This window comes from Alexandromys fortis, unplaced genomic scaffold (assembly GCF_014885135.2).
Source record: "Alexandromys fortis isolate MF-2015 unplaced genomic scaffold, M_Fortis_MF-2015_v1.1 scaffold_159, whole genome shotgun sequence".
Lineage (NCBI taxonomy): Eukaryota > Metazoa > Chordata > Mammalia > Rodentia > Cricetidae > Alexandromys > Alexandromys fortis.
The window spans coordinates 2,847,691-2,875,101 of record NW_026068031.1 but is presented as its reverse complement, the minus strand read 5'-3'; the positions used below and the strand labels follow the sequence as shown (position 1 = coordinate 2,875,101).

General features: G+C 41.7%; 1 protein-coding gene across 1 annotated transcript in view; it reads right to left on the bottom strand.

Annotated features, from left to right (window-relative positions):
- Window positions 1-1,610: 1,610 nt before the first annotated feature.
- Lin52 (lin-52 DREAM MuvB core complex component) overlaps window positions 1,611-27,411 on the bottom strand; it is an 81,119-nt gene continuing 55,318 nt past the window's right edge. Inside the window, exon 6 of the mRNA XM_050164515.1 lies at window positions 1,611-3,436. Coding sequence (XP_050020472.1) covers window positions 3,381-3,436 — 56 coding nt within the window. The 3' untranslated portion in view covers window positions 1,611-3,380. The remainder of the gene's footprint in view (window positions 3,437-27,411) is intronic.

Here is a 27,411-nt window from a genome sequence, read left to right as displayed (position 1 = left end):
GCCGAGGACGGACTGAGGATTGTCTTACCTAATTACAAGGAATGGCTCTCTTTGTGTTTGTGATTCTGTACGGTTGTCTGATCGCTTCTGATCGCTTTCCTCCATTTGCTGGCTCAGGTCATGCTGGAATTGTGCTAATTAGAAGAGAAATGGCCAGAGCGATCCTGTCAGCCCCGGTTACTGGTGGGGACAAAGCTGAATATTATTCTGAGGCAATGTTTTGTAAGAGCCCTTCTCCTGCTCTCATTAGGAGGAAGAGGACCCCAGGAGGGGAGTTCCGAGAGCTTGGCCTGGCTAATGGAGCATGGGGTGTTCCTGTGCAAATGAACAGGCTCTGCCGGGACTCCCCAAACAAGGGCCTCACACTTGCACCTGGTGTCACCTGAAGCCTCCAACTGTCCTCGATCTAAACAAAAAGTACCAGACAAAGGTGGGAAGGTTGATGACCTTTTTAGATGCTGGGACACACTTCCTGAGTGGCAACAATTCTAAGTAGATACAAAGAGCCAGTTACAGGCTAATCAGAACTTAGGAACTGAACTTGGGAGTTGGCTGCTGGAATAGGGTGGACTTGGATCTCTTAAAGGAAGAAGACATAAGACGAAGACCATGACTTCAGGCTTGGAGATAAAGATAGGCCAAGTTCAAGCTGCTAAGAAACCACTTATTTGACCTCCTGGGCGCCAGTTACTTTAGCCTACCAGCCCCCTTTCCGACCTGCAGTCCATCTTCCTGTGATGCCTGAACGCTGGGGGGATAGGGACCTCACTGAGAAGCATTCGTGGGCAGCCCACATGCTGTTCTGAGGCTGCAGAGTCAGAGGAGTAATTCCACCAGCTGCATCTTCACTGTCCTGATACAGTAACAAGACCAACACCAAGGGGCAGCTAGCAAAGGCCAGGCCAGATGTGGTGGCAAAGACAAACTACTGGCAACAGGTGACAGAGGGGCTCCTCTTCCCTAGGTCTCACACAAAGGAACTCATAGTAAAGCAGATGCAGATGTCTTCCATGAAGGCACGAAGAACTAGGTACGTAGGAGGGAGACAAATCCCAGGAGCTTGTGATAGTGAAGGGCATTAAGATCTGGACTCAGATTACCTAAGTAATCTGAGGCATGACCAGGTGTGATCCCGCGATCAGGTATGATCAGGGTCACTGGAATGGCACATTTACACATTGAAGAAATAATGGGGAAGGTCAGCTCCAGTGGCTTGCCAAGGGCTTACCGGAAGAAGAGGTAAGATATGTGTGAAGTGAAAGGGAGGCTTTCTGAGACTCCAGTGGTGCAGGCAAGCAAGGCACTAGGAACTGCTGAGGGTAAGAGGAGCTCTTACTGGAAGAGAGACTTTCTGCGGGAGAAGAAGGAACCCAAGCTGATGGATCAAGTAGGATGTTCTTTCAAACTGTCTGGAGGACAGAGATGGCTCTTTGACAATACACAAAGGTGGCAGCAAAGGCTTCTAAAGGTTCCTACTGGGACAGGAACTCTAGCAGTGAGGGCAGGGCGGCAGCGGGGGGGTCAGCGGACTTGTCACTCGAGTTGTAGTCTGATGAGCCCAGGTTTTAAACACGCAGCTTGGCCCTTTAAAGGAAAAATTCGACCTCCTATACAAGGGACATATTTATTATAAAGACACATACATAAAGAATAACCCCCTAACATTCTAAAATACATATACATACTTACATAAATTTATATTATCAATATAAAAATACATCATTAACATTTCTAAGGATGACAAATACAAAAACAATAAATATCACAATTCTAAAACATCTACTTATATTAATTTAAGTGCTGGTGAATAGGATGACAGAAAAGAAGGAGGCCATAGCAGATCAAAACACCAACTACTGGCTTCCCATTACAGATGAGTTGGTTTGGGGAGCTAACCCAGTATTCTCCACATACTTTCCAATGTCCCCAAACTCTGAAAAGTGCCTGATGCCATCAACTCTCAAAAACAGAGTGAAGAAAAAAACTCTGACACATGGCATTATTTTCTGACCACTCGTATACACTCACTTTAACCGCATTTAGTGAGATAAAAAATGTCAATCACAGACTTAAGCTTAAAATCAACTGGCCCTTCAAGGGAGTACTCCAGCAGAATGTTTCTCTTCTCATACTTATCTTTCATGGGACATATTTCATTCCTCTTCCTTTCAAAAAGTAAAACTGTGTCGATCACATAGCACTAATGAAGGGAAAATTCAACACCAACTCTAGCATTAGGCACAAGTGTCACGAATGGTCAAGGTTCACCCTTGGTGAACCTCAGGAGAACTGTGCCCTAACAATACATGGCCACAGCTTCTTCTGTGTCCAAACTCCCACTGGACGATGGTCACAGAGCTTTTCTTCCATAATATTGAGGAAATTCTCTGCGTTTTTCAAAAACATGAGGCTAGGTCTAATCCATTTTACCCATGGGCAAGTTTTTCAGATGTTAGCAGATACATACAACTAGCAAAAAAATCTGCGAGAGCTGCATTTAAGCCAGAACATTTTCACATGGGTGTGTCTATCATATAAGCGAGTATCTGACACGTGGCTGAGAGGAAAAGGGACAAAGCGCTGTCACCACCCCACAGCACTAAGTCATCAGGCTTTGTTTTCGGCCAAATGGGAGCTCTCACAACCGTGTCCTCCCACCACCGGTTCACACTCCTCTTTCACTTACAAACGTAACAGACTGACCAGAGCTCCTTTCGATGCAGTCATACTAGTCTGGAAGTCTAGAACCCAGGGTGACACAGCATGAGCCTTTCACTCTAGAGAGTCACTACAAGGGCTCCACTAGTCTGGAGTCAGAACTGCAAGGTGGCCTGGGAGGTGAGGGATGGACAGTGCTTAAGGGTGAGAGTGTCATTGGAGGTGTAGCCTTAAAAAGCAGATGTACATTCCTTCAGAATGGAAGTCAGAGAATCCATTAGATCTGACAGTTCACAGGTCAAGATGCGTAGTCTGGTCCAGCAAGTAGTTGATCTCTGACGTCTTCATCATGAATGCTCTTTAAAAAGACCAAGTACAACTCAACAGAACCCATTAATCGACTTGTCACTACTGACTTTGCCATTACAGAATAAAGTAATTAAAAGATCCCGAGCCTCCTGATCACCTTTGGAAAGGACCTCTCAGATGACAGGACTGCCGCGTCTCCGCTCCTAGCCAGAGCTACGAAGCCAGCTCAGTGAATGGCAACCATCCTTGGGTAGAACAGATTCTTTCTTGCTTCCAGATGTCTCAGAGGTGCAGAGTGCCAGGAGTAGGGGAGAAGCCAGTCTTTCCCACGGAAGCATGTGGTGTGCATTGTCAGAGCCACACTGGGAAGGGGACTTGGTTATGGTCTTCAGGACACTGTGCACAAGCAATTGCTACTTCTTGGGCTTCTCTAGGATGTTCAGGAATTTTCCTCTTGTCATTTCTCTGGCTGCAATCACAAAGTCAACAAAATATCAGTGAAAATCTAAAATGGAAAAAAGGGATTACAGGAAGATTTAAGGTAAAAATGCAGACTAGAACAAGAGACCCAACTTCCCCAAAGGTATTGTCTGACTTCCACACCCTTGTCCTGCACATCTGCACTTATAAATATATGTTAATATAAAAAAGTATATTGGTAATTAAATCAATTGATAAATAGTTAAATCAATTGTATACAACAAATTCAACCATCTCTAGTGTTCTAAAAGATGAAAACAAACTAATACTGACAATTAACACTGGACAGCAAATCTGAAGTTGGCAATTGTCTAAAGTGCAGGTGACTGGGGTGGGGGGCAGGGAGAGTATCAGCTATTCTTATAAAAAAAAAAATCACCAAGGAATTCCCAGTAAGTCTCTCTGTTTCTCTGTCTCTCAACTCTAAACACTCAGGTTCACTATCTTATAGAGTTTGTTCTGGGAGGCTAAAATCCAGTCAAGATTAGACTCTTATCTGGACTGTTGGTCTCTGTATATTTATAAACTCAAATCAAAACCAGTGATCACGCACCCCACCTCTGAGCAGTGGGAGGCCCCGTGTACTGGAATGCAGCAGGGTTTATATTCCCTCAATGCAGTTCATCTGGGATGGTGTAATAAAGCAGGGTTTATAGAGCTTTGGTCTTCTCTCTTGGCATTGTCAGTCCGCAGGTATTTAATATAGCCAGGCAAGGTTTATGTGTCTTTCTCTGACTTTCAGCACCATCAATCTCTGAAACCTAGTTACTGCTAGGTTTATTCAGCTACTTGCCTGCAAGGCTCCAAAGTAAAAGTAAAACACTTCTCAATTAAAAAGGGGCACCACTCTAGAAGCCCCCCATTATAGTTCTGTCAAGCAAATTTTCAATAAGCATGAGCAATGTAACTCCCCCACCCCACCGCAGCCCCATCTTCATTCCACAACGGCATCTTTTTAGATCTCTTCAATGGATTTAACAGTTCTGAAAATTTCTGATGGCTAGGCTGGGAAGCCAGAAGTCTTTCAGAACTATGCTGTGGACACAGGGCAAGTGGTGTCTCACAGTCTCACAAGAACAGGTCCATCTTGGTTCAAGAAAGAAAGAGGCTAGGGAGGTATCTGCAGTAACAAAAGGAATGTTTCCCCCACCTTCTGTTGCCTTCATCTAGGACAGAACAAATGACTTCAGGCAGGTCCTCCACTCCAATCATCCTAAGCCTAACAGCCGCTTGTTTGCCAGGCCTAGCGGTAAAGGCCTGTAATCCTGGCCAGGGCTGGATAACTTGCTCAAACCCAGTCATAGAACAAAGTAGACTAAAATAAGGCCTGGGGACAGAGCTCAGTTGGCAGAGTGGCTTGCCTACGTTTTAGCTCTAGGCTCGAGGGTCATTCAATCAGTAGCATTGCAGACCAGCTCCCCCATTCTCCCTGCCTGAACCCTAGTTCCTCATTTGTACGATCTGTCACCACAGGAGTCGATTCTTCCCAGTGTTCACTAGCTCCCAAGCTCCAACAATAAAACAGGGGTGGTGTCTCAGTGCTGCCGATCCTACCCAAGCCCAAATCTGATCCTTCCTTGGTGGATTTACACAAGGTTTTGAACACGTTCCCTTTACTAAAATGTCAGAGTTGAGGGCAGGCCTATTGAATACATGCTGGTCACAAAAACAATATACAAAAGAATAAATAAATAGGAACACAACAAACGCTAATGCTTCCTTTAGAGTCAGTTAAGACTATACAGTGGAGCTGGGCAGTGGTGGTGCACACCTTTAACCCCAGCACTTGGAGGCAGAGGCAGGTGGATCTCTGTGAGTTCGAGGCCAGCCTGGTCTACAAGAGCTAGTTCCAGGACAAGCACCAAAAACTACAGAGAAACCCTGTCTTGAAGATCCAAAAAAAGAAAGAAGGGGGGTGGGGAAGCTAGACAGTGGCTTTTGGTAAACTACTCTTTATATGGTAGGTTTTTATTTTTTGTTTATTTCTCAAGAAAAATTATTTAATTTTTTTCCCTTGAGACAAAGTCTCTATGTAGCCTTGGCTGGCCTGGAACTTACTATGTAGAAAAGGCTGGCCTCAAACTCACAGAGATCTACCTGCCTCTGTCTCCCAAGTGCTGAGATTAAAGGCATGTACTACCTACCATGCCCAATAAAAACAACAAAAAATTTAGATTGTGTGTGTGCATGTCACAGTGCTCATATAGAAGTCAGAGGACAGTTTGTGGGGTTAGTTCTCTCTTTCCATCCTGGGTTAAAGGGACTAAATTCAGATGGTAGGCTTGGCAGCAAGTACCCTTACTAGCTGAGCCATTTGAAGGAATGCCAAATTAATGGAGATCAGGGGTCAAGGAAATCCAATCAGCTACTTAGCCAAGGAGAGACAGCAAAGATGTTTTATAGAGAATTCAGGATTTGGGGCTGGGGTACAGCTCAGTTGGGACACTTTTGGCCTAATATCACATAAACTGAGCATAGGGGTGCATGTCTGAAATCCCAGCACTCAGGAGACAGGCAGGAGGGTCAGAATTTCAAGACTGTACTTAGTTGCAGAGTAACTGAGAGAGGCCAGAGTGACTATACGGAATTTTTTTGTTGTTGTTGTTCAAAGAGAACAAAGAATTTGAGTACCTTCTAGCTCAAGCATTTAGGAGCTGGGTAAGCCTTGGACTGGATGGCCTTCAAGTCTCATCTTCCTCTGCACAGCAGAGCAGGCAGAGCCCACCTCTCTACCTTCTCCTGGATGCTGTCAGTATCACTAACAATCGTTTTTAGAGACTGTTAGCCCACACACATTTTCTGAGTACACGAGCGGGTGCGTGATGACAAGGGAGGTCAGAAACCTCAGAAACTGACTGGAGCATCCCCCCCTTGGCCCAGTCTTCACACGTTACTTACACTTTCAGGCAGAGTGCCTACAAGGGTTAGCTGTCTACACTTGAGGTGAAATTGTAAACTTTAAACCCAAACAGCATCAAAGCAGCAGGTAGCATGGCTGGAAGCCAGTGTGGAAACCAGGCGTGGGAAACACAGAACCCTGATGCACCCTGATTTCATTGGTGATTTCAGGCCTCCCAATTCCTTACTGTTATTTAAATTAGGGACTTTATTTATGTGAGTGTTTCGCCTGTATGTATGCAAGCGTGGTGCCTGCAGAAGACAGAAGAGGGAGTCAGATTTTCTGGAGCTGGTGCTATAGTTGTGAGCTGCCATGTGGGTGCTGGGAACTGAACCCAGATGCAGTGGAAGAGCAGCAAGTTTTCTTAACTACCGAGCCATCTCTTCGCCTCTTACTGTTGTCCCAACCCAAAGTGAAAGAACGACCTGAACATGCTGAGACTTAGAATTTTAAAGTCTCAAATTTTGAGGGTGAAGAGTTTCAAAGGAAAAATAAGTGGAGTTTCTGAAGTCTCTTAGTGGTCAATTTTCCTTGAACTTAACCAATCCTTTTTTAACAACTCCCTTTCCACTCAATCATTCCTCCCCTTTTGACCTAATCCAAGAGTACAGAGTTGCAGGAAACCACCGTAAAAGTGGAAGTAATTCAAAAGACATCATCTTCTACATGGGAGGGGAGGAAGTTTGCCCTCTTGCCAGTCCCATATAGGAGATATACGAATGCATGACACAGCCGCGCCCTAAAAGAGGGCTGTGTCCTATAAATCAGATCCTAAGCACCAACCCCTTTTTGTACACAGGGAAATTGCTATGGGTCAGGGGCTGCGCCAGAGCAAGTGCCCTCCTGTTCACTTGTCATAGGAGAGTTAACATTTCTGATTAATTCACACAGCCCTTATTTTATTCCCCATTTCTTTATTCTCGCTCTCTTGATCTGTTGCAGGGTGAAGATTTTTACTCAGCCTTCTACTGTAATCACCACCCGCACACTGCACCCCCTAAACCTAGTGAAATTGTTTAGCGATGCCAACCGCGCTTTTAATTTGCAAGACATCAGACACAGAGGTAATTTATACCAACATCTGTTCATTTTTGACTTCTGAAACAAACTCGCACATGCTGTTACAAAATCCCATTAGGAGTAAAGAGACAGCCTTCTGCTACTGTTTCGTATTCCTTACACACACACACACACACACACACACACACACACACACACACACGGACGCACACGGACGCACACAGGCACAAACACACGCACACACACTTTCTTCTAGGAGGATTACACATGTAAATATATTTTGCTAATGTATTCTCACCGAAGGATTTCAACTCTCTTGGGAAGAGCCTTCAGAGCTGCTGCTTACTGGCAGGGGAAGGGAAGCTATCATCTCCTGCCTAGCTCCACCCCTCCCTTTCTTCTTCCCAGTAGTTATATATATTTTTTTTCTGGATAAATGGCCAAGGTAAGATTGTATTTCCTTGAGCTTGGCACTTCTAGTTCCTCTACGTTCTCCTGGTTCTTCCCGGCGCCTACAGTGTGTGATAACAGGAAGCAGCGGCAGGGCTGGAAGGTGCACAGTCATGAAGTGCCTGCCACGGAGCTCCAGGACCTGAGTTTGGTCCCCAGAACCCACTTAAAAAAAGCTGCGTGTGGTAGTGCATGCTTGTTAGCCCAGTGCAAGGGGTGGGGCTAGGTGGAGCCCTGGGGCTTGCAAGTCTTATCTGTAGAGTTCCAGGCTAGTAGTGAGATTGTCTCAGGAAAGAAGGGAGACAGTGCCTGAGAAGGAACGCCTGAGACTCCCCTCTAGCTTCCACATGCACATATGTGTATGCACTCTCACACATGGATCCTCAGCACACAAAAGAACAATCCTAAGAGCTAGGGATGTAGCTCAATGGTAGCCTGCTTACCTAGCAGGTTTGATACCTGGCAGCACAAGTATATAAGAAAAAGGGGAGAGGGCGAGGAGAAAAGGCCTAGAAAAAAAGAAGTAGCCAGATGGAGTTTTATCTAGTTGGTGAAATTTGCACTTTTGCTTTGGGGTCTGTTGTCTACAACTACCAGCTTGAAAGGGAAGGCAATATTACTACCCCTCTAATAACTATGCAAGAGGGGCCCATTGGTCATTAGCTACCAGAATGTGTGACATGCTGATGAGAAGCATGACACCATGTCATATGATTTACAGGCCCTCCTAGACAGTGCACAACAAAGACTGTCTCTGCAGGGTTAGTGTGGGGAGGAGGCCACTGGCTGGACTGCAGTCAGCTCCCAGGTTACATTGCTTCTATCCCCCTTTGTAGTTTCTCTCGGTTGTCAGGTTCACCGCAGCTGTAAAGACCTAGGGACATTTAAAGAGGTCATGACGGAAGGGAGGACACTATCCTGCTTACTCTAAGAGGTGTGGGGTTAATAGCATCTCTTCCTTAGCCCCTTCATTTCCCCATCTACCATTTAGCCTTGCCTCTAGTTCCCATTCCACGATGACTAGCCCCAAACTGCTTCTCTGCAGTAAATTTTCTGGTGGCTGGGTGAAAAGATTCAGTAGTACAGATTGATTTCTTACAAGTGAGGGGATGAGGGATTACCAGAGGCCCCTGGTTAACGAGATTGGGTGCACAGTCTCTCTCGAGACCAGCCCTCTCTGCCAGAGCTTTGTACCTTTTGTCCATGACATATGGGTTTCATTACAGAAAGATTTTTCAGATTATAACTTTGAGGCAATTGCTGCTAAAATTCTGCTCAACTTTTATGTAGGGAACAATGTAAAGATTAAGTAACTTTTTAATGAAATAGAAGAAACTCATAAAATGTTTGGGCTTCAATTTCAATCTTTGGGTGCTGCAATGTAATTAAAAACATTTGCAAGGTGGAGAAGAGTTATTCCCTATCTCTCTTGCTTTTCCCTCATCTAGAAGAGTAACAACCAGCAGCTTTCAGGGGCTTCTGCTAGAGCAGCCAAGAAAACAAAGGAGACAACATAATACATGACAGGACTCTTCGGTATTCAACAGATTTAGACTCCTAAACTCAGTTCTTACCTTGAACCTGGACCCCTGCGGGCAAGTCCCAGTCTATCTCCCCTTGGAGCTTCAGATTCCTCACCTGTGCAAGGTGGGATTAATACAAAGATCACACAGGCATTCACAAGCGCTACCTCCTGCCATCGTATCTTTCTTGCACCTCAGTCTTCAGCGGCACCATGGAAACACACTGCTCTACCACCTTCAAACTCACGTGACCACTGTTCTCAGGAGGAACTTCTTTACGTTTCTGGTTAGCCCTGGCAAGCATTGGTATTTTCTTAGATGCCCACAAACAAGGAGTACCATGTCTGCACTAAACAAACATACAGCATGATGACTAGCAAACGGAAGCTTATTAATCATCTTTTAAAAATAAAACTTTATTTTAAAATTAATTTTTCAAGAGGCAGAGACAGGCGGATCTCTGTGAGTTCGAGACCAGCCTGGTCTACAAGAGCTAGTTCCAGGACAGGCTCCAAAAACCACAGAGAAACCCTGTCTCAAAAAAACAAAAAAAAATTAATTTTTCATTTTATGTATGAGTTTTGCTTGCATATTTTCTGTTCACCATGTGCATGCTTGGTGTCCTCAGAGGTCAGAAGAGGGCATCAGATCCCCTAGAACTGGACTTATGGATGGTTATGGATCACCACGTGGGTGTAGTAACCAAAGCTTGGTCCTCTGTAAGAGCAACAAGTTCTTTTAACTGCTGAACCGTCTCCCCACCCCCATCTACTCTTCTTAGAAGCTCTTCAGCTATGAAATAATCACGGATGGCTCGGACTCTAGCGGTCTGCACTGTGCTGGAAGGTCTGCTGATGACCTCCCATGACCTTATGGATGACTTCAGTAATTCTGAAGAGAAGGTTCCAGTTACATTCCAGTGTCCACTTTACAACTCCCCCAAAGTCAAAGAAGGGTTAGAATATCAGGGTGTTGAGGCGCTTCCTTGAAAAACATTCTTAGCTGTCTGCTATACTTGATTCCATCTCTTCTGTCATAAGCAAACATGACAGGAACAGAAAAAACAAACAAACAAAACAAATACAAAACCCAAATCCTACAGCCGCTACTGGAATCATGTTGGGTGTTAGAGGCAGTTACCTACATGAAGATTTACTTAGAAGAGAAAGGAACATATAAAAGCCTGACTAATTTAGTTTAACTTAACGTGCCAAAGGGCTGTTTATTTAATTAGCTTTGCAAAGATGTCTTATAGATATGGTTCAGCTTACTATTATTGTTTTGACTCTGAAACCTTGAATGTTCTCTAACAGCTATGACAGGAGAGAGACCCGCTCGTTGCGTACTAAGCAGAAAGCATGAAGGGCGTGGCTCATCAATAAAGTCAGTCATAGAGTGCCTACTATGTGCCACATACGTTCTGAGAGAGACTGTTCTGGAAAGCCTGCTGCCTTAGAGGTGAAGCCAGGTATTAACGGATATTTTGGTGCAGGAGGAGAACAAACAGATGCCAAGGTGGTTTCTAACGCTGATTTCGGTTTTGTGGGAACTGGAACGCTTTCCCGCTGCAATGGTAGTCAGCAGAGCAGTTCCTGCTCACCAGCCTGAGATTCTTCACCAAGCTCTAGGTCAGTGTCAGACTTCCTCTGGACAGAGAGGAACACCAAGTGGTCAAAAACCCAAGTTTAATTCAAGAAGTAATAGCAGAAAGCAAAGCTAGGACTTGATGAACTGGTAAACAAATCTGGACAGTTCCAATGGAAAACAATTTTAATAGTGTTTCATAAAAGAAAGGGAAAAGAACAGAAATATCTAGCCAACAGATTTATATCCAGAATATAAAACATCAAGCAGGAACATAAAATATGAGAAGTGTCAGCCATAATGCTTGACGATTGAAGGCAGAAGCAGAAGAATCTTAATTGTCAGCCACTTGAAAAATGCTGTCTTCTGGTGAGAGGAAGCCTGCTTCTTCCTCAACTCTGTTTGCACGGAAAGAACTCTTTTAAGAGCAAAACAAGACTAGTTTCAAATATGCAATCTTACCATCCTTCTCCCTACTGAAAAGCCCAAACAAAAAATCTTAAAGATTTGTATTCCAGAAAGGAAAAATAACTATTTCTTATTATGTATATGAGACTGGGTACATGTAGCCCAGGCTGGCCTCAAATTTGTTCCATAGCTGAGGAACTCTTGATCTTCTTGCCTCTACCTCCAGTGATGGGATTACAAATTCGAGCTAGCAGGCCTGGCTGGTGCAGTGCTGGGGACTGAAGCCAGGGCTGAGAGTGTGACAAGCAAGCACTACACCAACTAAGCTAGATTTCCCAGCACCCGTTTTTTTTTCAGATGGGGTTCATGTAGGCCGAGCTAATTTCCAACTTTTCTGTGTTGCCAAGAATGTCAAACTGTTGATCGTCCTGTCTGCTTCTTCCTCCTATGGGCTGGTGGAACTAGAGCAGGTGCCACCAAACTCTACTTTGTTCCTCTCAAGTGTAAAGCTCAACAAAGAGATCAAAGCAATCAATCAATAGTCTGGGGGTTAGAACTTTTAATAAATACTCATAAATTTGTGCAGAATACTCATGCTTCAGGGCTTTACATAGTAATACATCCTGGGGAAACATGATGACCCAAGTCTTCACAAGGTTAATATCCTTACTCATAAAGTGCGAACAGTAATAACCCATCGTCCAAGGTTAAGACAGCACAACTGGTCAAAGAGCCTTATCAATAAACAAAATACTCTGGCCCCAAGTCAGAGTAACTTATTTATATGTTGTATACTACTCTTAGAGAAAACAGGCCAAGTTCACAGTACAGATCACTCCACTCAACTTGGATATTTGGACAACTTCCCTTCTCGGTCCATGCCACTTCTAAGTGCTGCTTAAGTCTGAAAAGAAAGGACTAGCCTTCTTGACCCCCAGGGCAGGGAAAGAGTTACATCCTCACACTGAGAAGCCAATAGAACCTCTCTTGATTATAATTTAGATAAGAACCACTAGATTGAATAATAATGTCTGAAACTCCCCTGGCTGTTTCACCTTGAGACGTCCATCACTGGGTTAAACATGATGCTAATTGCATTTGGATTGATTAATTTCTCTCACTCCTGTCTATTCGAATAACGCTTAACAAAATAATCATAGCATCCAGGGCCAAATCTTTTCCGTCAAAGGAATGAAGCCATCAGAACAGGCAGAGATGAAAGAAATGAAGATGACCCGTAATTACAGCTACGGTGATATCATTACCATATTATACAAAATGAGCATGGGGGGTGGAGGAAGGAGGGGCTGAGATTTTTTTATTTATTTTGATGGAACCCTACAACCTAAGAATATAGATTTGATATTGAGAGCAATGCACAGAAATATGTAACTTTAAAAAAATAAAAATCCTGCTCACGAAATTGCAAAATCCAGCAAACCTCAAGACCCAAGATATATCAAGTGTGTGGAACTGTGAGCAGGCGTCACCACACCACTTGCTCTGCAGGAACATTATGTACATGCCCTGTGGAGATGTAAAACATGGTCTTCCTTTACACCACAAGGATTCCCACAGATACTGGAGAATTCTTCTTTACACAGAAAACAGATTTTATTTTAATGTTGTTAGAAGTGGTCTTGTTTGTAAATTTATAACCTGAGTTTTAACAGCTCTAGTTTAAGATGTCAAAGAAAATAGATGTCTATGATCTTACATATGGTTGCTGGACAATATTATGGAGTTTATTTAAAACACTAGCAGGGAAGAATATAGTACTCTTTTCCTATAAAAGCCTGATAGGAGCTTTTAACACTTATGACAGAAAACCTTTGACTGCACAAGATTTGAAACCTGGTTCAATCAGGGTTATGGGTTGGCCCACCCCAACATCCACCCCATCTGTGATCTGCTAGAACATGTGAAGGGATCAGTCCCGCAGACCCAAAGCAGCAGAATCTCCACAACACAGCGCAACAGCAAGATAACCAAGAGGAGTTCCAGTGAGGGCCCAGCATCAACGGTGTAGCAGAAACCAGAGGCCTCAAACCAGACCAATGGCTCTGCAATGAACACTCGCAAGTAAAGATATATGGATAAAAGAGTTTACTACATGACTCACTGTACCACACCACAGCTTCCATGATGAGATTGATTTTTCCTTTCTTTTTTTTCTCTTAAATTTTATTTTATTTTGGGGGGAGGTTGCCAGGACAGAACATGGATACAAAGGGATGGGGAAATGAATGGGATGAAGATGCATGATGTGAAAGACATAAAGAATAAATAAAAAATTAAAACAAACAAACAAAGGGCTGGAGAGATGGCTCAGCAGTTGAGAGCACTGGATGCTCTTCCAGAGGTCCTGAGTTCAATTCCCAGCAACCACATCACACCTTAAAGTTGGTTGGCTCACAACTAACTGTAATGAGATCTGGTGCCCTCTTCTGGCCTGCAGGCATACATGCAGACAGAACACAGAATATATAATAAACAAAATCTTTAAAAAAACAACCAAACAAACAAAAAACAGAAACAAAAAAGCCTGGTTCTAAATCTAGAACTTAGTAGATGTGATAATTACATCATTTAAAACGTTCGAAATACATATGAAAGCATACTAGAGGAAATGGTATGATATCTAGGATTTGTTTTTAAAAGTGTCAGTGAACATACGCACATCAAAAAGTGTGAAATAAGTGGGTGCAGATCTAACAACACAGAAGGCTGACCATTATGGGATGTGAGGATGAGTGTGGGGTTCATTATACCATTCACCTTAGTTAGGACATGCTTTAAAAGAAAAACGTCACTTAACACTTATCACTACATCACAGAATACTTCAATCATACTAATTCTAGAAGCTCATGATGAGTGTCGGGAACAGTGAGACCCCAGATCTCTTGCTATCTCAGTGGAGACCTCCAAATGCCACGCACCGCATCCCCCCACCCCCGTGTCTGCACTCTGTGCACTGGCACCCAGTTCCCGAGTTTCAGGCAAGGGGCTGGAGGTTAAAATACACAGACATACACAGACAGAGAGACAGCGACACGGGTCATCCTTAAATTCCCCAAGAACGTGTTCAGGGGCAGATTATATAGAGATAGCCACGCCGCCCCAGCCAAACCCACCAGAAGCCACTCTCCTACCATCAGGAACTCCTGAGGGTCTCGTGCTCAGAGCAGCTGTAGGCACTCAGATCAGGGGATTACAAGAAATTCAGGGTCTGGGGTCTCACTGCTCCCAACAGATGAGCACTCAGATGAGCAGACCAAGAAAAGAGACAGGGATAATTAATTCTGCAAAGAGCTTGGAAATGGCTAGACAGAAAAACTGTTAGAAAAGGGATAATTTTTCATGTCACGAATATTTATTTTCATCGTTAAAATATTTGGATGAGAAATAAATTAGATATGATCAATGGTCAAAAGCAGATTAATTATTTTTTTTAAACACACACTGAATACAGGTTAGGTCTAGTAATAAAGAAATGCTACTTTCCAGCCCACCTCTCTCTTAATTACTTAAGAAATCACACAGATAAATAGCATAATATTTCATTCTGTCCATAACACGGCCATAAGAGAAGCTCACTGGGTCAATATGTCTCTACAAGCCTCTTGGGAGGTGGAAAGAATGAGTCCTTGGCTAGTTATTTATTGACTCTCTCAGAAGAGGCTACAGCAGATAGGACTAACTTAGCAAGACACAAAAGAAACTAGCTTAACTTAAGCTTCCACTAGCCAAACTGCAGTTCAACAACTTCATCCTCACACTATCAACAGCTACACACTTTACTTTGATTATTCTTTTACTTCATAGACTTAACCAATGAAAAAATATTTATTTATTTTACTTTACGTGTTTAGGTGCATGCCATGAGTGTATATGTATGTTGTTTATGGGTTTTCTATTGCTGTGATAAAACACCATGACAAAAGCAACTTGGGGAGGAAAGGGTTTACTCCCGCTTACAGTTCCCCATCACTGAGGGCAGTCAGGGCAAGAACTCAAGCAGGGAAGGAACTTGGAGGCAGGAACTGAAGCAGAAACAGGGAGGATTACTGCTTATTGGCTTGCCCCTCATAGCTTGCTCAGCCTGTTTTCTTTCTCTCTTTTTCTCCCCTTGCTTTTTTGAGACGGGGTTTCTCTGTGTAGCCCCAGCTATTCTCAAACTAACAAGAGATCTGCCTACCTCTGCCTCCTGAGCGCTGTAACGCCACCACCCAGGACCACCTGCCCAGGAGTGTCATTGCTCCCAGAAGACTGGGCCCTTTCATATTAATCATGAATCAAGAAAATGCACCCCAGGTTTGCCCACAAGTCCATCTAGTATGGGGGTATTCTCAACTGAGGTTCCCTCTTCTTCAGTGATTTTAGCTTGTGTCACATGGACAAAAAACTAACCAGGACATATGTGTACTACACAGGTGCAGGGCCTACAGAGGCCGGAAGAAGTCATTAGATCCCTGGAACTGGAGTTACAGTTAGCTGCTCCATATGGGTGCTGGGAACAAACTCCAGGTCCCTTGTAAGACCAACAAGAGCTCTTTAACTGCAGAGTCATCTCTCCAACTCCCTCATTTATTCAATTTAAAACAGATTACTTGTTACTCACATATGTATGTTCCATTTGTCCAAACTGACTGGAAAATAAATTCATTGATGGAAGATTTTTTTAGTTATTGAACTTGAAAAGATGCAAACTGTACAGTAGTTACCTACTAAGTTTTAATTTAAAAATTTTTATTCATAAAACTATGCATAGAAAAATTATGTCACAGTATAAAGGCATAACACTTTCATCTTCAGCACTTATGAATTTCACTTAAAGCTGGATTATAATCAGATAAGTTTATTTTCCCTGTGATTAGAAATATTAGAAATAAATAAGCTAGTTAAGCTGTGTTTACCCCAGAATATACTGTTTTGATATTTCTAAGTAATCTTATTTGTAATATTCATAAATTATAAAGTTTAAAATATTAAGAACAGAAACAAAAATTCTTAGCCAGAAAAAAAAAAAATCAAACCCTGTAAACAGTCTGCATCACTTAGCTCCAGAGCTTAGCCTGCACCTTGCTAATAGACACTGTGGAGCGAGAAAATAATCTCTTACGATAGTACAGACCAGCAATTAGGTATTTTTTAAATAATTTAGGATCTTAAAAGTTGCTTGTGGGTAGTCAATACAACAAACAGAATATAAGGGAAGTGTTGTTAATCAGAGTTTATGCAGGCATATAACTTTTCCTTAAAATTTATTTTAACTTTATTTTATGTACATTGGTGTGAAGGTGTCAGATCCTGGGGAACTGGAGTTACAGACAGTTGAGAGCTGCCATGTGGGTGCTGGGTCCTCTGGATGAGCAGCCAAGCTCTTAACCACTGAGCCATCTCTCCGAAGAACTGTACCTAAGGTTGACCTCTGACCTTCACGTGCATGTCTTTTCATCATTTAAAATAAATAAATGAAGGCAGAGGCAGGCGGATCCCAGTGAGTTTGAGGCCAGCCTGGTCTACAAAGCGAGTTCCAGGACAGCCAGGACAACATGTTACACAGAGAAATCCTGTCTCGAAAAACTACAATAAAACAGACAACAAATAAATAAACAAATAAAATCCAGGCTAGAGATGCTATCCTAAAAGTTAAAATATTGTGTTTAACTAAATTCTGTGATATAGTCACACCTTTAAAAACTTTTTTATCGATTATTACTGTATATTTGCATACAATTGGTGTGTGGGGACACATGCGGAGGTCAGAGGACAACTTTGTTGAGCAGGTTTTCTACTTCCACTTTTCCAAGACACAGTTTCTCTGTGTAACCCAGGCTGTCCTCAAACTCAGAGATCAGTCTGCCTCCAAAGTGCTAGGATTCCAGGTGTACGGCCACCATTGCTGCTGCCATCACCTCTGTCACCGCCATTATCCTGGGCTGCTGCTTCTTCCACTTTTTAACTCAGGTCAACAGGCTTGCACAGGAGGCATCTTTATGGGCAAAGTCATCTTTCTAGCTCCCAAGTAGCCAAATCTTAAAATCAATTTTGTGTCTATATTCATGCTGACTCCCATAAATGAATATACCATACACACTATCCTGCTAGTTCCCCACTAAACTATTTTTTTGAAGATACAGAAACTACAAAATCTAGTTTCAGAATTTGCTCAAAGATTTATTTAATAGACTATTTATCAAGCAAATAGCTGATCTAGCTGATTTTTAATAAATCTCAACACCCCAAATCCCAAATTAAGAGCCAAAAACACTGTGAATACAACTTCATTAATCACATTGTTTGAATGACTTTCTTTTTTCTTTTAATCTAAAGAAATTACTGTGTGTATGGATGCTTTGCCTACATGTATATCTGTGCACCCTGCACATGCCTGGTTGTCCATGACGGCCAGAAAGAAGGTGCTAGATTCTCCCAGAGTTGGAGTTACAGATAGATAGGAATTTTGTAAAGCACAAAGAAACCAGGAGTCCTGAACTATCACTACCCGCCTTACTCCCTTGGGGCAGAGTCTCTCATTGAACCTGGGGCTAGAAAGCTACAGTGATACTCTTATCTCCCACTCTACCACGATCCAGAGTAGGTCTTCCCACATCAATGAGCGCAATCGAGACAACTTCTCACAGACATGCCCATGGGCTAACCTAATGTAGACAATTTCTGACTCAAGCCAGAAGATTCTAGAATATGTTAAACCAACAATCAAAACTAACCATCACATTCATATAAAAAGGCTAAAAATGGTGATACCAAAATTTTTGGATATAAATGTTCATAGTAGCATTAATACACTGTAGCCAAAATTTGGAAACTACTCAAATGTCCATCAACTGATGAATGAATGAGTGAATGGAAAAAATGTGGTATTATCTACAATGCTATATGGTAACATAATATGTGGGTGCCAGGGATTTGAACTCAGGTCCTCAAGCCTATATTAAAAGTGCTCTTATTTTCTAAGTCATTTTCCTAGCCCCCCTAATCAAGGTTCTTTATTTTAAAAAAATTGGGGAACTGGAGAGTAGGCTCAACCATTAAGAATATTTGTTGTTGGCCGAGCGGTGGTGAGGCATACATACCTTTAATTCCGGCAAAGGCAGTCGAATCTCTGTAAGTTCGCGGCCAGCCTGCTCTACAGGACAGGCTCTAAAGCTACAAAGAAACCCCGTCTTGAAAAACAAAAAAATACAAACAAAACAACAAACAAACAAAAAGACTATTTGTTGCTCTTGCAGAAGACACAGGTTGGTCTCAGCATCCAGATAGTGGCTCACAACCATTCTAAATTCCAGTTCCTGGGATCTGACACTTGCTTCTGCCCTCTGAGGATATTAGGCATGCACACATATATACACACATGCAGGCAAAACACTTCATACACACAATAAATCTTTAAACTTTTTAAAAATTAGGGTTCTGTAACAGTACTGCCATATACTACAATAAAAAAATATATTTGAGGGTTGGAGAAATGTCTTAGTGGTTAAGAGTACTTGTTGCTTTTTCAAAGGACCCAGGTTTAGTTCCCAGGCCTCAACCAACTGTTCACAACCATTGGTAAGTGCAGTTCAAGGGAATTCAAGGCCCTCTTCTGACTTCTGCAGACACCAGGCACACATGTGGTACAGACACACACAGAAGTAAAACACTCACATATAATATATATAAAATAAATAATATTGGGGGCTGGAGAGATGGCTCAGAGGTTAAGAGCACTGGCTGCTCTTCCAGAGGTCCTGAGTTCAATTCCCAGCAACAACATGGTGGCTCACAACCATCTGTATTGAGATCTGGCGCCCTCCTCTGGCGTGCGGGCATACATCGAGGCAGAATGTTTATACATAATAAATAAATAAATCTCAAAATAAATAATATTTAAAATTTTTAAAAAGAATGTCTGATAAATTTATGATGCTGGAGAGGTGATTTATCTGTTAAATTAACAGTACTTGCTACTATTTCAGTGCCAAGGTTCAGTTTCCAGTACCCATATGGTGGCTGCCAATGATCTGTGACTCTAATTCCAAGGGAATCCAGTGCCTTCTTCTGACTTCCACGGGCACCAGGCATGCACATGCTGCACACACACACACACACACACACACACACACACACACACACACACACACAGTGGTATACTATTTATGTTTTAATAAATAAAGCTTGCCTAAAGATCAGAGGGCAAAGCAGTCACATTAGTCAGCCATACAGGCCAGGGAGAGATAGCCACACCGTTAATTCCAGGTTTCAAGAGAAAGAGGCAGATGGATCTCTGTGAGTTCAAGACTACCCTGGGCTACACAAGACCTATCCAGAAACAGATACAGGTGGTGGTGGTTCACATCTTTAATATCAGTGTTTGGGAGTCACACTTTTAATCCCAGTATTAGGGAGGTGGAGACAGGAACAATATGGCTGGGCAGAGAGAGAACTGTAAAGGGGAAGAGACAGGATCTCAGGACTCTTTGTGGAGACAGGATCTCGCCCCTTTGGTCTGAAGATTTGGTAGAGGTAAACGCATCTCTCTAGTGGTTGGCTGCTTTCCTTTTCTGATCTTCAGGTTGGACCCCAATATCTGTCTCTGGGTTTTTATTGTTTGTGCTACATATTTACACACAGACAAAATACCCTTACACATTAAAAAAAAAAACCACTTGATTTAATTTTGTCTAAATTCAAGTAACATCAAATTTATACTTATGATGCATTATTTTAAAAAGATATTATGCCAAGCGGTGGTGGTGCATGCCTTTAATCCCAGCACTCAGGAGGCAGAGACAGGTGGATCTTTGTGAGTTCAAGGCCAGCCTAGTCTACAGAGTGGTTAAGAGTACTGGCTGCTCTTCTAAAGGATCTGGGTTTGATTCCTAGCAACAACATTGTTACTCACAACTGTATATAACTCCAGATCTAGAGTATCTTGTACCCTCAACTGGCCTGAAGGTATTATGTTTGATCATGGTACACAGACACATGTACAAGCAAAACACCCATAATACACAAAAAACTAAAACCAAACCACCATCACCACCACCAAAAGCCAATTAAAGCAACTTAAAATAACTTATAAAATCAGCAATTTCATAGTTTCATCCAAATCACAACAGCCCTTTGTAGCCAGAAAATTTTACTACTGTCTAAGTCATTCAGGTTTCAGACAAAATGTTTCCTTTTACTCTAAATAATGTTTTAAAATTCACTGATTTTTGGATCAGAACATTGCTAATTCAAGCCAAGAATTAATAACATTGCTAGCCCCATTAACAAATTAGTAACTGTACTACAGAGGACTGGAAGATTAGAAATAAACAGAAACATTGCATCTGGGCAGTGGTGGCGCATGCCTTTAATCCCAGCACTCTGGAGGCAGAGGCAGGCGGATCTCTGTAAATTCGAGACCAGCCTGGTTTACAAGAGCTAGTTCCAGGGCAGGCTCCAAAGCTACAGAGAAACCCTGTCTTGGAAAACCAAAAGAAAACAAACAAACACAGAAACATTGTAAAATGGGGCAGTGCAACAGATACAGTTACTGTGAAGATCTTTGAAAGCAAAGAGAATGGGGTTTTATGGATTCTTTTAAATACAAAACCTTATTTGAGATCAGCCCATCCTTGTCAATCTAACCTCCCAGCCGCTCACAGACTTCTGCCTGAGCACTCTACTCAGGAGGAACTGAGCACCTTCCCAAGCCCAGTTAGTTTTTGGACATTTAGAATGGCTTGCTTACCTAGGTTTGTGTATCTACCTACTATTTACTGAGTTAATTTTTTTTTCTTTTTAAGATAGGTTTTGCTATGTAGCCCTAGCTGGTCTGTACTTGCTGCAGTCTAGGCTAGCCTCACACTTGTAGTAACCCATTCGCCTCAGTTTCCCAAGTACTGGGAGTTAAGATATCCACCACTATTCCTGACTTCAAAGTTCTTTAATGGTGCGGCAAATGCGTAAGTAAACACCCAGCTGCTCTCGAACTTCTCATTGTACCTAATACTGTCCTCTGGGACACAGCAAGGATCAAAGCTCAAGTAGTGAAGGGAGGAAAAAAAGGGATATAAGGAGTCTAGTCAAAAGAAAAGGGAAGTAGGTGAAATCTTAGCAACAGCTAAGTCAATGAGCAAACCCTGAACACTTTAGAGCAATGAAACCAGCTCTTCACCATTCGAAGCGAGGATGCTGCTCAAGTCCAAAAAGGTTCCTAGAAATTGTACATGTCATTTACAATTAGAGACACTAAGTGTTTCTTTAGCTGAAACATACAATTAAGAGAATGGGATGCAATACTATATCCAAATATGGTTGCTCCCTAGAAAGACAAGTGACGGCTCAACCCTCTCTCCAAGAACAAATGACACCTATGCTTTCATCCTTCAGGGACTGGAGTGAATCACATATGCTGTAGGTTGATAATTAGTTTTTCTTTCTTCCTTAAAAACGAAACAAAAAGCATAGGAGGCCAGTGTTGGTCTCTTCCCCAGGAGACACACTAGCCTGAGTGGTTTGAGGAATACAAGCCTTGATCAGACTTGCACTATGACTGCTGAATACACACGCCACCCCAACAACACCTGCTCTCCTAACCAGCCACCTGGGACCGAAGAAGGATCTATCAATTTCAGCTTCCCCAGAGATATCACCCAGATGCCATAATTAATTCAATGTCATGCGAAAAACAAAAAAACCCTACCCATCAACATCTATCGCAATCAGAGGTCAATATTTAAAATAGTATACTAATTGGAATTATACAATTTTATTTTATTTTTCCAAATGAGTTACAAGTTGACCAAACATGGGCACAGTATCACTTATACCAAGGCTGGAAAGACATAAAGGAATTAAATTTCTTACTCAAATCTGTTCCCATTATCTTGCCAATGGCTTAAATTTTGAGTTTCATTTCTATATCACTGAATGAAAATAGTTGATTCTCATCCTGAAACTGTGAATTATTTATTTGGGATTATAGTAATAATTTGTTGCAGAAACCAAAAATCCATAAACAACCACATTTTAATTCAAAGTAATTAATTAGCCTTCTTTTTCATAAACAAATAGAGGTGGCATGTTTCTATGCTCTTTGCTTATTTTGCTATTAAATGCTACTTAGCCTATATATCTAAATGCTATTAATAGCTGGCCTCTGTCCTCCTTATTACCTATTTCACCTATTCTTTGTTTGTTTATTTTTAAGACAGTGTCTTACTGTATAGCTCTGGCTGGCCTGTAGCTTGCTATGTAGACCAGGCTGGCTTTCAAGTAACAGAGATCTGCCTGCCTCTGCCTCCTTGGTACCTGGACCACCACACCTGGCAATTTCACCTTTTGAACTCACTTTGTAGAACAGGCTAGCCTCAGACTCACAGAAATCCATCTAACACTTCCCGAGTGCTGGATTAAAGGTTATGTGTCTGGTTAATTTCACCTATTTTTAACCATAAAGTTATATATTTACATATTTCAAAAGTCAAATAATTCTAAATGATTTTTTTAAAAGAAAAAAAAAACGGCTCCCAATGGCAACCACTCTCACCCTGTTCAATGCTATTTCTTCTTTCTTTCTTTCTTTCTTTCTTTCTTTTTTTTTTTTGTTTTTCTGAGACAGAGTTTCTCTGTAGTTTTGGAGCCAGTACATTATTTTTGATAACCTCAATGTCTATTATTTACTGTTTTTTCTTTCAATTGGACACCGTATCTATTGACTTGCCCTATTAAGGACAGTGATGATTTAGCTGTTTCCACACATTCCCCCACTTTTAATTCCAATATTATATATGCAAGTACTTCATCTTCTCAGAGTTCTACAGCCTTGTGCCACTTAGTGGCAGTGACATATTCAAAGAAATGCTTCACTAGGGTGATTTTTGTTTTTGTGTAAACAGAGTGTAGTTATACAAACATAGCTGTTCCAGTCTACCATATACCAGGGTTAAATGGTGCATCTTATCGCTCTAGGGCCATGATGAATGAAATAATACAAATAAACCAAGAACAATATATCCAGAGACAAATTAAACACAAGATATATGAGGGTACTGCTGGCACACCATGGCACGCCTTATAGGACTTTTAAAATATACATATATTCTTTTTTAAAAAGATCTTTTTTATTGTGTATACAAAAGGGCTCCAGATCTCATTACAGATGGCTGTGAGCCACCATGTGGTTTCTGGGAACTGAACTCAGGAGTTCTGGAAGAACAGTGTTCTTAGTCTCTGAGCCATCTCTCCAGCCTATATATATATATATATTCTTAAGCCATCATCAATTTAATGTAGTGAATACATACATAGCACAATCATGTATTGTAGTCATCAAACACTATGTTCCATACTTCATCATATATACTATATATATATTTAATATTAATCACTATTATCATTATTGTTATGTGGGGGTGTGAATGTGTGCCATGGTGCGTGTAAGGAGGACAGAGAGAACAACTCTGGGAGTCAGTTTCCCCCATCTTTTCTGGATCCTAGAGATTGAACTCAGGCAGTCAGACTTGCACAGCAGCTCTTTTCACTTGCAGAGCTGCTAAGCTGGCTGCTCGCCCGCTGTATTTTCACTATTGGCCATGCAGATTTGTTATAGTAGCATAAACACAAGCACAGGAACAACATATATTATTATAGTGTTATGATAGCTATTGTGTAACTAGGGAATAGGAATTTTTCAGTTCCATTATATCAGTTGAATATATTCAATCAATATATTCAACAGTCAGTTGAATATATTGTCCATTATTGACCTAAAGGATTGTTATATGGTAGAACTTTATATCAATGCTACGATAGCCTTGCGACATAGTGAAATAAGCTATAATTTCTTTTCTTTCCTTGCATATTTTTATGTTTCTCTGGGATTTTGCTTGTTTTTCTCTGTAGTGTTTCTATTTACTTTTAATTCAACCATGGAATCTATGTCTCTGTCCAAATCTTTAAAAAATATCAAGATGTATCATAGAATTTAACTTTGCCTTCCTAAAAACATTTCGGTTATTGTTGTTGCTTTCTTCTTTGGTTTTCATATTAAGAATTTTCTTGCCAGGTGGTGGTGGCACATGCCTGTAACCCAGCACTCAGGAGGTAGATGCAGATGAATCTCTGAGTTCTAGGTCAGCCTGGTCTACAGAGCGAGTTCCAGGACAGCCAGGGCTACACAAAGAAACCTGTGGGGTTCCCAGGGGTTCAGAGAGATGTACCCAACTAGGTCCTTGGGCAGCTGAGGAGAGAGAGCCTGAAATGGCCCGATCCTATAGCCATACTAACAAATATCTTGCATATCACCATAGAACCTTCATCTGGCGATGGATGGAGATAGAGACAGAGACCCACATTGGAGCAATGGACTGAGCTCCCAAGGTCCAAATGAGGAACAGAAGGAGGGAGAACATGAGCAAGGAAGTCAAGACTGCGAGGGGGTACCCACCCACTGAGACGGTGGGGCTGATCTATTAGGAGATCACCAAGGCCAGCTGGACTGGGACTGAAAATGCATGGGATAAAACCGGACTCACTGAATATGATGGACAATGAGGGCTGCTGGGAAGCCAAGGACAATGGCACTGAGTTTTGACCCTACTGCATGTATTGGCTTTGTGGGAGCCTAGCCGGTTTGGATGTTCACCTTCCTAGACCTGGATGGAGGGGGGAGGACCTTGGACTGCCCACAGGGCAGGGAACCCTGACCGCTCTTTGGACTGGAGAGGAAGGGGGAGGGGAGTGGGGTATGGGAAGTGGGGAGAGGGGGAGGGAAAAGGGAGGTGGGGAGGAGGCAGAAATTTTTAATTAAAAAAAATTAATAAAAAAAGAAAAAAACCCTCAAATACTGGTAATCTAAAACAAATAAATAAAACAGCCAAGACACTGCCTGCAAACTCTAAGAATATGGTTTGGGCTTGCTGACTGTGGCTATACTGTTGGGTTGGAGAACTTCTAACATCACTCACTACTGTCCTTCGGCTTGTCGGACTGTCTGGAGAAGTCTCTTCTAAGCAGGTGAAAGCCTAGCCAGGGAAGGGAAGACTTACCATGCAGTATGCATAATCTACAACATTCCAGTACACACCCCAATCTTTATGCATGTATGCATTCACGTCTGTGTATGGGCAGGCTAGGGGCTGATGTCAGGTTGTCTTCCTCAGTGACTCCCCAACTTTAAAAAATTTAATTTCTTCATCATCATCATCTCCTGGTTTATGTGATATGTGTAGACACATGCATGCCAAGGCATGCCTGTGGAGGAGGTTAAAGGACAACTTTGTGGGGCTACCCCTCTTAGCTCTTCCCACCTTCATGAGGGTTCTAAAGATCAAACTTGGGTAATCAGGTTCCCATAGAAGTGTGTTTTTTTTAAGAAGTATTTTTTAAAATTAAATAATTAATTTTATGTGTGAATGGTCTTGCCTGCATGTATGTAATTGCACAACATGCATGTACTGACCCATCACATTGACTCAAGCACTTTAAATTTTGAGGCAGGGGTGCTCACTGAACCTGAAGCAGACTAATTCAGCTAGAGTGATTGGCCAGTAAATTCTATTCATGGCACGCATTCTTCTTTTCCCCAGAGCTGGGGGAAAAAACACTTTGTGTGTGTGTGGGGGGTGGTTCTGGGGCTTGAACTCAGCTCCTTGTACTTGTAAGACAAGTACCTTACCAAAAGAACTACCTCCCACACTTCAAGAATAGGTTTTAAAATTTTCAAAGTAAAAATATAATCCAGTAGTAACTGGAAGACATCAACACATAATGTTATGAAAAGATGACTCTCCTAATCCCTTAGTCATGTTAAATTCTCTTAACTTCTTTTGGAACAGTTTTCTATTCTGCTTCATTTTTCTTGAAGTGTTGTTCTCTTCCCTTTCTTTCCCCCACCACAGTGGACTCTCCTGCTCCTCATCTTCTTCTAGTTTATAACCTTGTAACTGTTCTTCCATTACTTATCTTACCAATTCCTCTGTGGGCCAGGCAGTGGTGGCGCACGCCTTTAATTCCAGTACTTAGGAGGAAGAGACAGGCGGATCTCTGAGAGTTCAAGGCCAGCCTGGTCTACAGAGCAAGTTCTAGGAAGGGCCCCAAAGCTACAGAGAAACCCTGTCTTGAAAAACAAAAACAAACAAAAAATTCCACTGTGGAACACTTGATGCCAATTAAAGCCCATTACCAAATCCTAGTTAAAAAGCCAAACAAGTAACAACCAAAACCCAAGTGCAAAGAATCAATCAAACAAACAAAATTAGCAATTATTAAAAGAAATTCCCTAATATCTATTCTGAGTAAGACAATTCTAAGTATAAGGTTACTCAAATCATGCGTGTAAGCTGAAGAACAAGACTACAAACTACATCAGAAACCCCTTTATATTTTGTTTTGATAAAGTTATGATTAGTGGCTGACAAGAACCCAATAGATGAAATAACCCGATTATATGAAAGCACTTAATACTGCTTCTCCTGGCATCTTCCTTGCAAAATTAATTAAAACTAGACAGGATATATGAGTCTCATGAATTGAAAACTGGCCTTAAGACTGTAAGGAGTGATTATACACGGCCTTAAATCACATTAAGCAAAGTGTCTGGAAGAATGTCCAGAGTATTAGATTGGTTATAATCTAGTATTTCCATTAGTGCTCGGGAAAGTAAAGAGTAAGTTAATTAATGTTGAGTACACATTAACTAGAAGATTTCTGTGAAAACGAGCATTACCTACAGTAATAGAGGATTTTTAAAAGCGGGAAAGATATGGAAAAAACCTTTAAAAAGCTAAATTGTTTCCTTTCATTATAAATAATATAAAATGAATTTTCACCAAGTCCTATAGATATAGGATTATGTAAAGCAGATGGACAAGAACAGCAGCCACCCTAAGAGACCTAACACCTCTTAATCAATTATAAATTACAGAAATTTAAAACTCACAGAAAGATGTGAGACCAAGTTTTGCTATGTAGCCTAGGTTGGTCTGTAATTCATGCTCTTCTTATCTCTGTCTTTTAGAACTTTGTCACCACATCTGGCTTAGCTACCATTTCCTTCCTTCCTTCCTTCCTTCCTTCCT